Raw genomic sequence first — 14,504 nt, 5'->3', positions numbered from 1 at the left:
CCCCCCCCCCCCTGCCGGGCACCAATTGGTTCCTGAAATAAATTTCAGCTATTTTGATCCAGCATAAATATAAACTTTTCCAGCTTCCATAATTTTCTGAAATTGTACAATCCAAAATTAGGATTCAGAATATCTATTGTTCTGGTTTAAACAGACTGTTATTTCAAGTACGACCCTCTATACAACGATGGAAATGCCCTGTTCAAATTGGTCAACGGTTCTGTTAAAAGCTTTGTCTGATCAAGTATTTATTTATTCATTATGACTGCCTGAAAACATGAATGCTTCCCAGGTATCTACCTGTCCCACCAATCCATCTAGCCTTATTAGGCAATTTCTGGATTAATAACTTGGCATGACATGTGCAATGAGTAATACTGGTATTCACTAGTAGAGGAAGCAAGAGCCGGAGTGACCCCATCTACCTTTGACTGCTTACTTCAGCCCACCTATTGGTTCAAGATGTCTCTTAAACTACATTAGTATGATGTAATTCAAAAAGAATATATCTCTGTGCCTGGTTAGCCGGTGTCCATTCAATTAAACACTCAGGTTATCTAACTTTTGCTCACCGTTGCATTATACTAAGCAAAGCTTAGTATAATGAATTTTGTACAACTTATTTTGTTTTCAGATCTACTAAACGAATCTGTTGTTCTACTCATGTAGAAATATCTTGAACGCTTTGTATAGCAGGAAGGTTCCTAGTTGCAATTGATTATTCTTCTCCCAGGTTACCGCAGGACCATAATAATATCCAGGTCTAAACATCACTCAGGTTATCTAATCCTATAGCATCTTTCATAGCAGCTTCTCTAGTAACCCCCTCTACAGCAATACAGTTATTGAAGACCTGGAGAGAAACTACTCCGAAACCTGCATCCCAAATTTCTAGGATACGTTCAACCTTGGAACTTTTCTTCTGGGACCGTTTTGTTTGAACGTATCACACAGGTGCTGGAAAGGTCTGGAACGGGATTCTTTACCAATGTACAATATAGAATATTGAATCAATGAAGGTTTTCCGGAGATCTTAGTCACCCCAGCTGATAACCTTGGAGGAAAGGTTTTGACTTTTTCTAGGATCTATGAGAAGATAGTTGAATGAGGAATTACTAACAGCTTCCCGAGTTAGAAAATTAATTACTTCAGTCAGCACAGGATGAACACAAACAAACCTATTCAACATTTCATTTTCTAGTTTCCACAACTGCTCCCAGTTCTTTGTTATACAGGAGACGTTCTTCAGGGACTCAGCTAGAGGGGTTGGATACTTTTCCGTTAAATATGCTCCAGGCACAACCAAACCAGAGTGCAAAAAGAAGTTTTAATTAATATTTTTATTATATAATTTTGAAAACTGATTATTTTTAATTGTGGTTTCTCTGTAAAAGTGACTTGCGCATTTCCACTGCAGGAAAAATTTTAGGAATTATTAGAATTAAACACTTATAAACCTAGAAAAACGACGATATCTTCTATATCAGAAAAAGGTTTCAAGTTGTGAAAGGGTCATTCCTTGTCAAGTCAGCCACCTGATGGACGGCATGTCACGGATTTTGCTGAAATCCCCGAACCCAAAGATAAGCGTTCTGAGACCTCCGAGGCCGGAGTTAGGGCTACAGAAAGTTCCTGATATCTCAAGGACGGCCTCTATATTTCAAATAGCTTTAACTTATTTGTTTTTAAATATTATTAACTGGTCATAAGACTTAAAACATAAGATACAATAAGAGTGACTCGCAAAAATTCTCCTAATTGTATTGTAATTGTATTTCTTCATTTTCAGCCTCCGTTTGAGGATGTGAATCAATTCTGATTGTGTTGAATTTTTTTACTGCCAAAAGGAAGTGGTTAGAAAAGTTTTATTAAATTGCTTTGTCTTTATTGATCAGGAGACCTGATAATGTAATGCTAATTTGGATTTCTGAATATATCTAATAGTTGGTATTTCTGCTGAACATTGATTAATATTTAATATTTGATACTTTTAGGTAAGTAAGTGATCAAAATTATAAAAGCAGACCATCAATTCAGTATTTTTGTTAAATATTGTACAGTAAAATTGCATGTGTGTATTACTGATTTTAAAATATTTTAGTGTAGGTATAATTCTACACCTCAGATACAGAGAGAGGGGGGGGGCTGGTTTACTTGTCTTAGGTAGGGTTAAAATCATTACTTATACCTACACTGCCTAAAAAGACTCAGGCAGACAGTGTGTTTGCATGGAATGACCCAAATTTGGCATTGCCATTTTTGCATGGAGGGTTACTTTAAATTACGCTTACAGTTCTGTTAACTAAATAATTAAAGAGACCTGTCCTCCAAGAAATGTTCTCATTAGTCCACCAGAGGTAGATTAGGCCGCCCACCAAAATACCAGAGATATGGTAGAGCATTGTATTCTTTTCCAGGAGAACTAGTAGTTCTACTAGTTCATAAACTACAGTACTGTCCAACCTAGACAGAATGAATAAGAACTATGATCTTGAATGTGAACAAGAGCCCCATAATACCTGGATGAATGCATAAGAACTATGATCTTGAATGTGAACAAGAGCCCCATAATACCTGGATGAATGTAGAAGAACTAGTATCTTGAATGCGAATAAGGGCCCTGAAAGTCCGACAACACAATCTGAAAGATGGTCCCAGGATCCAGTAAATTCATAAACCAACCTAGAATAATAATGATAAATAAATTATAAATAACTAAAATCTATTTTGTTGTAATGTTTATTTGCTATGTTTTACCTATTCACAACCCAGTACATAAACGTTGTACCGAAGAGCGAGAATGCCGCAATTCTCAAGAATCCAAAAGTTCCAAACTTTGCCTCAAGTCGTCTTCCTTTGATCAGGAGAGAAGCCAGGTTAATCACAAGATGGAGGATTCCTAAAATGAAATTGAGTTTTTCGACTAAAAGAGACTGTAGGCATTATTTCAAGTGGCCCTTTCTAGTTTGTAAAGTGGCGCCTCCGATTTACAACAGTACCCAAGTTAAACCATCGCCTGTTCAACATATTCTTACTTACAGGGTGGCCAAAACTTTTTTGAACCCATCCTTACAAAAATCCGTACATTTTCAGATGAAATCCGTACAATCCGTACAATTTTCGAAAAACAATCCGTACAATCTGTACAATTTTTTTTTTTAAATCCGTACAATCCGTACATTTTTTTAAACCAATCCGTACATTTTTTTAAAGATCCGTACATTTTTTTAAAAAATCTGTACAATCAGCACAATTTTCGAAAAAAATCCCATTTTTGAAAAAAAACACATTAAAATTCAATTTTTCATTCATTGTCTTTTGTGTTCAGTTCATGTAAGAGGGTTTAAACTTCTTCAGCAAGNAATCATAATATTTTGTTTGCTCATTGTCATTTGTCATGTAGATGTAAAAAGTCGGCAATAATATAAAACATTTCTTTTTGATTTTATGAGTAAAATCCCAAACCGTAAGAATCCCAAATGAATGTTAACCAATGTTGGGATTGGGATTAGGATGAGGACTAGGAAGTTGGAGTGGGTCGGACGGGGACCAATTGGGAATAGATAAAATAGGTTGGGAATTGGGATGGATACCAACTAAAGAGGAAGTTGGGATTGGGATTCAACGAATGTGAGAATGATAAAAAGGGTTGGTAAATTGGGAGTTGGAGTAATTGTGAAGATTGAGTAATGAATAGATGTTTTATGGGGACCACTGTATTGGAAAGAGAATCAGCAAGATATAGAAGTTCATAACAGAGATAAAGATATAATAAAATACGTGTATAAAAAACTATAGAGAATATGTTGTTTAGTGGATAGAAATGTTAGTAAGGGGAGAGAACGACATTTTGGAAGGAATTAGCGGATTATTGTTAAGTTGGAATAAGAGAGAGAAAAGAGAATAAAAATCATCATTAGAATCATTCAGTACTCTGGAACAAACTAAACCCTATTTTTTTGTAATGTTTATTTGTTATGTTTTACCCGTTCATAACCCAGTACATAAACGCTGTACTGACGAGCGAGAGTGCCGCAATTCTCATGAATCCAAAAGCTCCAAACTTTGCCTCAAGTCGTCTTCCTTTGATCAGAAGAGAAGCCAGGTTAATCATAAGATGGAGGGTTCCTAAAATGAAATTGAGTTTTCGCTACTAAAAGAGACTGTAGGCATTATTTCAAGTGGCCCATTATAGTTTGTAAAGTGGCGCGTCCAGTTTACAACAGTGCCCAAGTTAAACCTTTGACTGATCAACAGACATATTCTTATTTATTCTTTAAAACGCTTGTAATTGTTAAATATGTTTGCAAACTGATTTTAAAATGAAAACATATTAATATTGATTTTCAATTTCATTGAATGAGGGGTTGTCTGTTATTAATATTTTCTAATCTACATGCAACAAAAATATGGAAGAAAATTTAAAAAATGTAAAAAGACGAGATCTACTTCAAGTTACAGTAGGCTCAGGTGAAGTTTTCATGTGTACCATTGTGAATATAATATAATTACGTCTCCAGTCCACTTGTCAACACAACTCAAATACTCAAACACCACCAACTTGGCAGTTAATCTACCTAACAATTCAACATTACAAACATTTAATGATTCCTAATAAAGAAAATACCTAGATGGTAAAGAGGGGAGAGAATGATATATTTAGCTCCTTGGAGGCTGGGTTGAGTCCAAGATTGGTAGAACAGATCCCTGAACATATATTATAAAGGGTTTTAATTGATCAAGAATCTAATCTGAAACCGAATTTAATGAATTTAAGCTAGCTGATATGGAGTTTACGTCTATTATAGAACATGGACAAACACTGAATCATCGATTCAACAAACATGGTTGAACTGTCTTTAGCCCTAGCTAAAGTTCATTAAATCGGATCCCTGATGACCAGGATATGAAAGATAAAAGATTAACAGTTAACAATAAACACAATTATTAACTACTCTACGGAATATTTTAACCAACTTTTTATTAAGCAAGTAACATAATCAGTGCCAATTAATTAATGATTATACTCTTAATACTCTTTTCCTTTACATTTTTCTCTTCGTTAAGTATAAAAAGTAACCATGGTCAAGGATAATAATTTAATCAAATATTTGACTGGCTCTACTTGGGACAAGTTTTTTTTCTCTCTTAAAAGGAGTGACCGGCAATGTATGTAGTATTGTACATCATTAAAACGTTTTATATGTCTCACATGAATTCTAAAAATTTCTCCACAATACTATACTCTCAGTTCAGCTACCACACTCCTCCCTCCCCCCATAGGAATTAAATTGGCCCTACACTCTACAGCTATTGTTTACTGAACCCACTAGTGTTTAACATTTTAGAAATAATTTATGTAATCATAAATCATAGATTAATTAACACTAACAGATAGGACACTAGATGTCGTCTTTTCAAGATTTATGGGGTTTCGTTCACAATAACCCTGAGGCAAGCAGCGTTGAATTACAAGACAGAGAGAGAGAATGCGCTGCCTGCGTGGAACTCCTTTGGGCTTCTGCCTCAGGGTGTTTGTAAACAAAAAAACCCTAAATCTTAAAAAGACGACATCTAGTGTACTATCTGATATTGTTAATTAATCTATGCACGTAATAATATTGTAAATTGTGTGAAAATAAACTTCTGATTATTTTTAACAAATATACAAATAACCTACCTAGTAGGTAAACATCCTGTCAGAGGGTGGCCAAAAAAGTAATCCGTATACCGAGTAACCAGGACCAGGAGGCAGAGAAGGAGACCACCATAGGGAACCATACTAAACAGAGAGAATCAAACAGATGTCGTCTTTCATTCAGAAAATGCACTACTTTTTTGTGTACAGTGGAACCTAGAACACTGTAGAACAGTAGGACAGTCGTAATTTCAGGTTCAAACACAATTTGATCAGAGGTAGTGACATATTGGATAGGTTGTACAAATCTTATTTTATATTCTTTATTGTTAATCTTTTACCTGTATGATCTAAATACACTTGAAATTCCTCCAATAGGTCCTTTCACCAATACAAGACCAGCTAATATACCACCTTAATTAATATTATTTACATCATTAATATCATAAACATGTTAACTGTAACATTAATGATTAACCTAATAAAGATGATAATAAAGAAAATGATAATGATGATGAAAATGATAAAGATAATAAAGACACTTTTGAAAATAAGGATAATGTTAATGAAGGCCATGACTTATTACAATAATATAATGATGATAATGATGACAATGATGATAATGATGATAATGATGATATTGATGATGATGATGATAATGATTTTAATAATAACGGTGATGTTATGATGAAAATGATTATAATGTTAATAACTATACTAATAAAGATGACAATAACGAAAATGATAATAATGTTGATAAAGCGATGGATGATATTATTACAATAATGAAATGATGATATTGATGATAAAACCGTACCCAAGTGTCCTATGAAAGATGTGTTAGGGACAAGAACCTGGATCAGCAGTAACTCTAACCAGACCCCGTATCTAAACATTTCAGCTCAACTTGAATAAAGATTAAATAAAAGGTCAAACATTATTCTGTTTGAATCAAGGCCGAGCCCCCTTAAAAAAATACAGCCAAATGACGAAAATTAATGAAATAGTTAATTAATGACACAAGTCTAGTTTCAATCAACATATCGAGGACTAGGACAATGACCGAAGTTCCCCCCTTACTACACAATAACAGTTTACAGTACAGTACAGTACAGTACAGTACAGTACAGTGCAGTACAGTACAGTACAGTAAAGTACAGTACAGTACTGTACTGTTTAGCACAATTCATCTATCTATCTAAATTTTATCTAGAGAGGGGAGGAAGGCCAGCCACACCAATTTCTAGTCCGAGCCACATTCTCCTCATTTTCTCGTCCGAGCCACCTCGAAATCCTTGTCCTTCGAACATTATCTTTTTAAAGTGTTCAATTTTCCAAGATAAAACAATTTTTGAAGGATCCGGTCACGTTAGAGCATTAACGAAATATAAATTTTTGTAAATTGAAAGAAATACTTTCAATAGATTTTAAGTTTTTGAGTGCAATGTTCTGAAAAATATTCACCTTTCATACGCGCATTTTCAGATAATCTAGGTGTATAATGCCGCAAATAATTTCAAGTTTATAGAACTTTTATCTTTTTTGTTAATTTTAGCGAAAGCCACGGATTTTTTTCGGGTGGTTCCATGGGAAAAATTATAGGCAGAGGTATGCCAAATATTTTGCTATCTATTTTGTATCAGGAAGGTTATAGCCATTACGGAGGCATAGGAGATTTAAGTTTCACCTAAATAAAGTTTGACATTATTCTGACGGCTTTGAAGATTTCAACATGATGTAATCATTGCAACACTTTAGTCTATCCATATTTTTTGCCTTAACGTGGCCTGATTTTTAAAAGATAGCTTTAGCTTCAATATTTAGAAACTTAAAAACACATAATAAGCGAAGGACGAGGATTTCGAGGTGGCTCGGACGAGAAAATGAGGAGAATGTGGCTCGGACGATAAATTGTTTTGGCTGGCCTTCCTCCCCTCATCTAGATAGATAAACAATTCATCACGGAAAAGAAAAGTAGAGAAACATGGACAGAAAATTATTTTGATCAAGATGGAAAATGAAAGAGAGATGGAAAAATTGCAATATTGTGTTCTTAAAATAAATATGTATGAATACAATTTATCCATATAATTCTAAAAATGCTTCAACTTAGAATTGCTTCTGGAAAATACAGATAATCACATAAATATATAAATCAATAGAACCTGGTAGGAACCAGAAAACCAAAGTAAGATTCTCTATCTGTCTCCGAGCTGTATTTTGAAGTCAAAACCTAGAGAACAATAAATACAGCTGTTGAGAAATGCGGAATGTTCAGTGCCTTCTATGTCAGATTTGCAAAAAAAAGGAGTATAAAAAAGAAGAATTAAATACTGACTATACTATACTAGTAAGGTCACAATAGTATTCAATTCCCCCCAACCTTCGTAAAAAAACAGAAGATTACAATTCTAAATCTAAAATCAAATTTAAAAGTGTCAAATTGGAAATCGAGTTCAAGTGTTTTAGTTCAAAGATGTTCTACATGAGAGTTAAGAACTCTGGGAAAACATTCAATATTTACATGAGGACACTGTAAACTGTACAGTGTACTGCAATAAATTCGTTATTGACCTTTGTATACTGTATCGTCTAAGTTAACAGTATAGCAGTGCTTAGGATCCGTATCCGGATCTGTCGGATCCGCAAGATTTTGGCTCCCTGGATGCAGATCCAGATCCGCAAAAATATGCGGATCCACGGATCCGGATCCAAGGGGTAAAATATCAACCAAAAACTGCAAAAGCAACTTTTTTTACTCCTAAAACCCAACTCTGAACTTTTGAAAAAAAGAAGATTTTAAAAATTTCCTCATTTCTGAATTGTTCATCAAGTTTTAGAATAAAAATAAGCGAAAAAAATATAACAAAAAATTGAAAATTATTTTTTTCGTGTGCGGATCCAGGATCCGGATCCGGATCCGCATCAAAATTAAATGGATCCTGAGCACTGCAGTATACTGTACTTTACTGTACAGTACACATATTCATTATTGACATTAACAGTGTTTTGTACTGCAGATAATTCAAATCGATTTGAACTTCTTAATCTGTCAAACATCCACATTCTACATTCTTGACACATGAAGATTAAAAGAAGAGTGTGAATTTAACTCTCCAGTTATTCGCGAACACTCATTTTAAAAAAAAAATGTTGCGCACACGCCCTTTTCAAGAAAGCTGTCTGTGCTGTATAATTCCGCAAGTCAACTTTGCAATTGAAATTGAGAAATATTAATTTTCAGATAAAAAGATACACTTTTTTTGCAGACTAATGTTTAAAGAGAATCAGTGTGAATCGGACATGCCACTCTATAAAAATAGGGTCCCTTTAAATCAAATTGACAGTTTTATTAAATAGCGTAAATATTATAATTCGAAGAAAAGGTCAAACCATAGCCGTGAAAAACCGAGGAGTCAAACGCCTTTTCCAAGTCAATTATTAACTTAAATTTACTTGAAATAGCATAATGAGGAAGGGGGGGGGCATGTGGCCATGAACCCCGCAATATCCCATTCGAACCCAGGTTGTTAGCAGAACCCTGTTCGAAATTGACTATCTCTAGATGAATTCTAATAAATTCCAATGATTATTAAATATCTCTTCTGCTCCCGGACGTCGAGATTTTAAAAATTTTATTTGGTGTTTATTNACTACGACGCAAAATTACGATGCTTTTGTACCTGATTTTACCTGTTTTGGTGAATTAGGAACAATTTACTGCATTGTCTATATAAACTGTAACATGTCAAATATTATCTGAAACCATGGTAAAATGTAAAATGTTAACTACAATCTATCATTATATATTGTTTGAACAAGAGGTTAAACAATCTATATATACTGTAACTTGTCAAATATTATCTGAAACCATGGTAAAATATAAAATATTAGATACAATCTATCATTATATATTGTTTAAACAAGAGGTTATACAATTACAAATTGTAAACTAAAGATAATTAACGAAGTGTTCACAAAAAAGTTTATGACTGCAAAACTTTTATTTAAAGAATACTTAATTAGAATTGTGAACAATCCCTTAGGTTTATATCTATTCCAGTTTAGGAAAATACAATCCAATTATTTTCGCGAACACTCCCATTAACAAGATCTTAAGAGCGACTAATCAAAATACTAAAAATAATTGTTGCCTTTCTCGGAGAAAGGGGCCGGGAAACTGAGAGTTCATCAAATTTTCTCTTGAAAATTCGCGGATTTTTAAAAAAATGTTGGAACATTTCCATGATTTGAAATTTTAGATTCATGAATTTTATTGATAAGTTTTGAGTTGGATACGTTTTTTAATTTGATAAGTTTTGTAGTTAAGTTTGGTTTTGATCTAATCTAATCTAATNAAGTTAAGCAAAGAATATTTCATATAAAGAATTAGTGACTTTCGTTAACATTTAATAGTCATTCTGTTCAGAAGTTTTAATGTATAAAAAGACGTCTTAGGACTCCCCGACGGTTTTAACCTACAGATACTTAAATAGATCGTAAGAATCTTTTTATTATAAAATTCGTTAACCATTGTAATAATTATTTATCATTATACATTTCATTTTTTTTAGGAAATAAAGAGTTTTCTGCATTATCGGTTTTGATTTGAGGGTTATTCCGTTGTCTATCTGTTCATTATTGAGAATCTTGTTCCTATCCGACAACAACATTCTTTTCTCCAATGAGAGTGCAGGAATATAGTTCGTAAATTGTATTGACCAATGACAGCCTTGAAAATAAATTCTTTCCCATGAGAGAAATCCGAAATTTCTAACAAAAAAAAGAATTTGTTGTCGGCCATTTTGAAAATTAATCGGTGAAGAAAAATATTTAATAATACGTTTGAGATTCTTTTGTAACCAATTTTAACTAATGTATTAATAAATAAATGGATGATAAATTATGTGAGGGCCCTTACAGTCAGGAAATCGAACCAATCTGGCATTCTTAGAATCCAATTTGTTGATCTAACTATTTAATCTCGAGATTATGTTAGTCTTGAGATAAGCAAAAACAGAGGATTAAGCATTAATCCTGACATCCACCATTCTAAAGTTCCCAGCTCAGAAACTCTAGGAGGGGTACATGATTTAACAATTATTATTCTTCTTTAAATCTTTTTTGAAAAGAATTAGTTTTTTTAAGTGAGCTGGTTTACATTGGGTGGTTAAAGAATTAAAAATCCGAAAAATATTTAATAAATTTAGTTTCCTTTTCACAATAAGTTTATGATTCTTAGCAACACCGGATGAATTGACAGAGGAAACAGAACAGGTTCTTCATAAACATAATACTTAATTGTAAAAACTACAGTACGGTACAGCACAGTGCAGTACAGAGTAAAGTACAGTACAGCGTAATTATTGAGAACTTTACAACCCCAAAAAGTTTTCACAACAGCGTTATAATTGTACAAAATTTTAACATACATTGAAATTCCATTGAACTACTGTGAACTTTACATTGAAACATTTAAAGTTGAAAGTCGTACTGTTTCAAAAAATTTAAAACTCGTTGATGGTGATGGACCAAACCTCTGTAGAGTAAAAATGTAGATGTTAGTTCCACATTTATTGAAAATATATTTCGGTCTGGGTTGACCCTCGTCAGTTCTAATGATATAATTACCATCAAAACGATAAAAAAATTTTAAATTTTTTGTGAAAAATCACAAGAAAATAAACAAACAAAAAAGATTATTCAAATAAAAATTTCGGCTGTCAAATGGACATAAGGGAAACAAACTCAGATTTTGAGATGGAAAAAAGATAATTTGCAAATATTCACTTGATACTGAATTACAGTTTACAATTAACTATTTTCTGTTCATTCCTCTGAGTTCAGTCATAAAATCATGAATTTAGACTCTCGTACTTCAAGTAAACTTCTTCCGAGGTCCCAATTAATACATTTTCAAACTCCACTGACACCTTTGCCCCTATTTGCCCTTAATTAAAAAAATGCCCCCAATTAAAGTATAGAGAATATAACTCGATCTGGTTTCTCCTTTTTCTCCACTTTCTTTAAAGCAAAAAATCTCAATAATTCCATTGAAAGATTATACATTTAGAAATTTCGAAATTAAAAGAATTCTTTCCCAGAGAAAATCTAAAAGCTACAATGAAATGAATATCTAATTTGGCACAAATTAGCCGACTTTTACATAGACAATTAAACTAAAACTAACTGGAAGTTCCAAACTTGGAATAAAAGATCAAACTCAGCACTATACATTTAAGGGAGTGCCGACGAAATTCAAAATAATTTGGACAGACTCTAAATCAAGTGGAATGGTATATTGCAATCTGATATTTGTTTCAAGTATTTAAGAAACCCTCCAATAGCCTAGCTGGGCCGCTACAAACAGTTTTCCTTAGATACTCTATATAAAATGGAATTGAGAACAAAAATAGATTCGAAATTAGTCCTTTTCCCCTTTCTGAAAAGAACGAACACTCCCTTTAAAGCGTGGAATACTGCACTTACTTATGATATCAATGGCATGGATTGCAGCAACAGCTCATTATTTAAGCAACTCATTAATTAAACAGCTCAATAATTAAAGAAAAACGGATTACAACTAATTTATTAAGCAGTTAATCAGCAACTTAATTATCATTGCTAATTATCGAGGTGTACATTAATTGAGTAGTTCATTTGAGCTCTACTATGAGCGGGGGAAGGCAGGCGGCCATGAGCCACCACCATTTCCCCTTCCGTGCCACATATTAGCTTTTTTCTCTTCCGGCGGCCATGAGCCACCACTATTTCGCCTTCGTACCACCGCATTTGACTCTTTCGGGCAAAACTACTTTTTTAAATGGTATATTTAGGGCCTTTAAAGTCTGATTTAAAAAAATCCAGCCGCGTCACTCAAAAAAGCTCAACTCAAACCATTTTTTCAATTCTACTTAAGATTAATATTTTGTGTGTTGAATTCTTAAAACTGTTTTATAATGAAATTTTTAACAAATTTGACTGAGTATTGCATCTTGAAATATCACAAAGTCTAATGATTATTCAATTACTGACTCATTATACTAAATCCATCTTAAAATCACTCATTAACCAACTTTGTGAAATTTCAAGATGCAATACTCAGTCAAATTTGTCAACAATTTCATTGTAAAACAGTTTTAGAATTCAACACACAAAATATTAATCATAATAGAGTTGAAAAAATGGTTTGAGTTGTGCTTTTTTGAGTGACGCGGCTGGATTTTTTAAAATCACACTTTAAAGGCCCTAAGTATACCATTTAAAATAGTAGTTTTGCCTGGAAGAGTTAAATGTGGTGGTACGGAAGGGGAAATAGTGGTGGCTCATGGCCGCCTGCCTTCCCCCGCTCACTATACACAGCTTTATTTGGTTTTTAATCCATTGTTAATTAATATATTGCACTGGGATGTGTTGTGTATGGAGCCTAACAGTGATGGAAGCTCGTTTTTCTGACATTACAAGGATTTCATTCTCCATCTTAAGTAATCTAATAATATAGATTAATAATGATAAGTTCTTTTGCCTCTACGTTTAGTATAGTACAAGCGATAAGATTATGGAAACTTTCAGATCTTAATAATTATATCAAATCAAATCAACTTAGACGAAAACAAGAATATAAAAAATTGTACAGTTTTGACATATTTGTATTTGTGTTTAAGATAAACAAACTCATAAACTGTAAAAAAAAGTTTCTCAACTGTTAGGTTGTCAAAAATAGATTATAATGCATTTTTTTAGAGAATAAATATAATAAATGGCAAAATGGGTTCACATTAATACATGGCATAAATCACACAAATTATTTGGCAATTCGGTCTTTCCTCATTGACTTAATTTAAGAGAATACTATTTATAAAAAATTCTTGATATAAAACAATAAAAAGATGAGATTTTCAAAAGTGACAAACTCTTGAAGAATTTCAAATTTCATATTCCCTGTAAAATTTCTTAGGTTAAAAATTTCAACTAATTTCCCTATAACATTTCTTAGACTAAATTTCGTGTCAGGGAAAAGGAAAAAAAAGTTTTTAGATCTTTTCTAAAACAAATTTATATTGTGCGATCTCCAAGGTGCTTATAACATAATCCCATTGTAGTCCTTTTGATCAGAACTGGAGCTAGATGATAATCCCGAATTGATATGCAAACCCAACATCTTATACTCCCAATTTATTTCTAATAACTGTTATTTCTCTTTTTCTCTAGAAACTTTTTCCCTTTTCCTCCCGCGAAAGAAACATAAAAATTATCGCCATCTTGCGCAGCGGTAACTTCCGTGGAAAGACGAACATCTTGGCTAGAAAAGAACGGATTTTTCTGTAGAGATGAGCTTACAGCGCCTCCTGTAGCTCTAGCGGGCAAAATAGGAACTAAATTAGATTGCGAGATTTTCGCGCATTTCAACTCCAGGAATGTTGTGAAGTACTCCAGGACCCAGGTGAACTGTTCCAGGAGTTCCAGGAACTTCAAGAAGGGGGGGAACAGGTGAAAAGTTTGTCCCTTTGTCCGATTCTATTTTGAGAATTGGAGATCTAAAATAAAAATTTATAAAACAAAAAAAAATTCACAAATATAAAAATATTATTTCTCCCTTTTCAGGCGTTTATTTAAAAATCATTTATTTCCCCAAATGCAGTGCAGATAAAAAACCCCCAAAGATTCTATGCAACAGTTTCTGAACTACTTAAAATATATATTTTACTCAAAATTTAAGGAATGAGTATTGTAGAAAATATAAATCCCTGTATTACCGAGGTTCTATAACTCCAGGCGAAGGCAGCAACAACTGTGGATGAAGCAGAGATTCCTAGAACACAAGAAAAACTAAAAATTCAGAAGTTTTTGAAAAACCTCCTTACAT

General features: G+C 33.1%; 1 protein-coding gene and 2 long non-coding RNA genes across 4 annotated transcripts; all 3 read right to left on the bottom strand.

Annotated features, from left to right (window-relative positions):
- Nucleotides 1–2,261: 2,261 nt before the first annotated feature.
- On the bottom strand, nt 2,262–2,904 carry LOC111700357 (uncharacterized). The gene is made up of 3 exons (XM_023471241.1): nt 2,758–2,904; nt 2,575–2,682; nt 2,262–2,463 (listed from the first exon to the last, which is right to left on the bottom strand). The coding sequence occupies exons 1-3, from the start codon at nt 2,775–2,777 to the stop codon at nt 2,277–2,279; spliced, it is 315 nt and encodes a 104-aa protein (XP_023327009.1). The 5' UTR covers nt 2,778–2,904; the 3' UTR covers nt 2,262–2,276.
- Nucleotides 2,905–5,689: 2,785 nt separating this feature from the next.
- On the bottom strand, nt 5,690–9,399 carry LOC111700359 (uncharacterized). Of its 2 annotated transcripts, none has more exons than XR_002764979.1 (5): nt 9,322–9,399; nt 7,804–7,871; nt 6,456–6,526; nt 5,980–6,052; nt 5,690–5,782 (listed from the first exon to the last, which is right to left on the bottom strand). It is a non-coding gene; the product is annotated as an uncharacterized LOC111700359 (long non-coding RNA). The 2 variants fall into 2 exon arrangements; XR_002764978.1 differs by having other exon boundaries at nt 9,332–9,399.
- A 3,583-nt stretch (nt 9,400–12,982) lies between these two features.
- On the bottom strand, nt 12,983–14,483 carry LOC111700355 (uncharacterized). Its single transcript, XR_002764971.1, has 2 exons — nt 14,395–14,483; nt 12,983–14,175 (listed from the first exon to the last, which is right to left on the bottom strand). It is a non-coding gene; the product is annotated as an uncharacterized LOC111700355 (long non-coding RNA).
- Nucleotides 14,484–14,504: the final 21 nt, after the last annotated feature.

Source organism: Eurytemora carolleeae, unplaced genomic scaffold (assembly GCF_000591075.1).
Source record: "Eurytemora carolleeae unplaced genomic scaffold, Eaff_2.0 scaffold311, whole genome shotgun sequence".
NCBI classification, from domain to species: Eukaryota; Metazoa; Arthropoda; class Copepoda; order Calanoida; family Temoridae; genus Eurytemora; species Eurytemora carolleeae.
The sequence above is the reverse complement of the archived record's forward strand: the minus strand, read 5'-3'. Positions and strand labels throughout refer to the sequence as shown.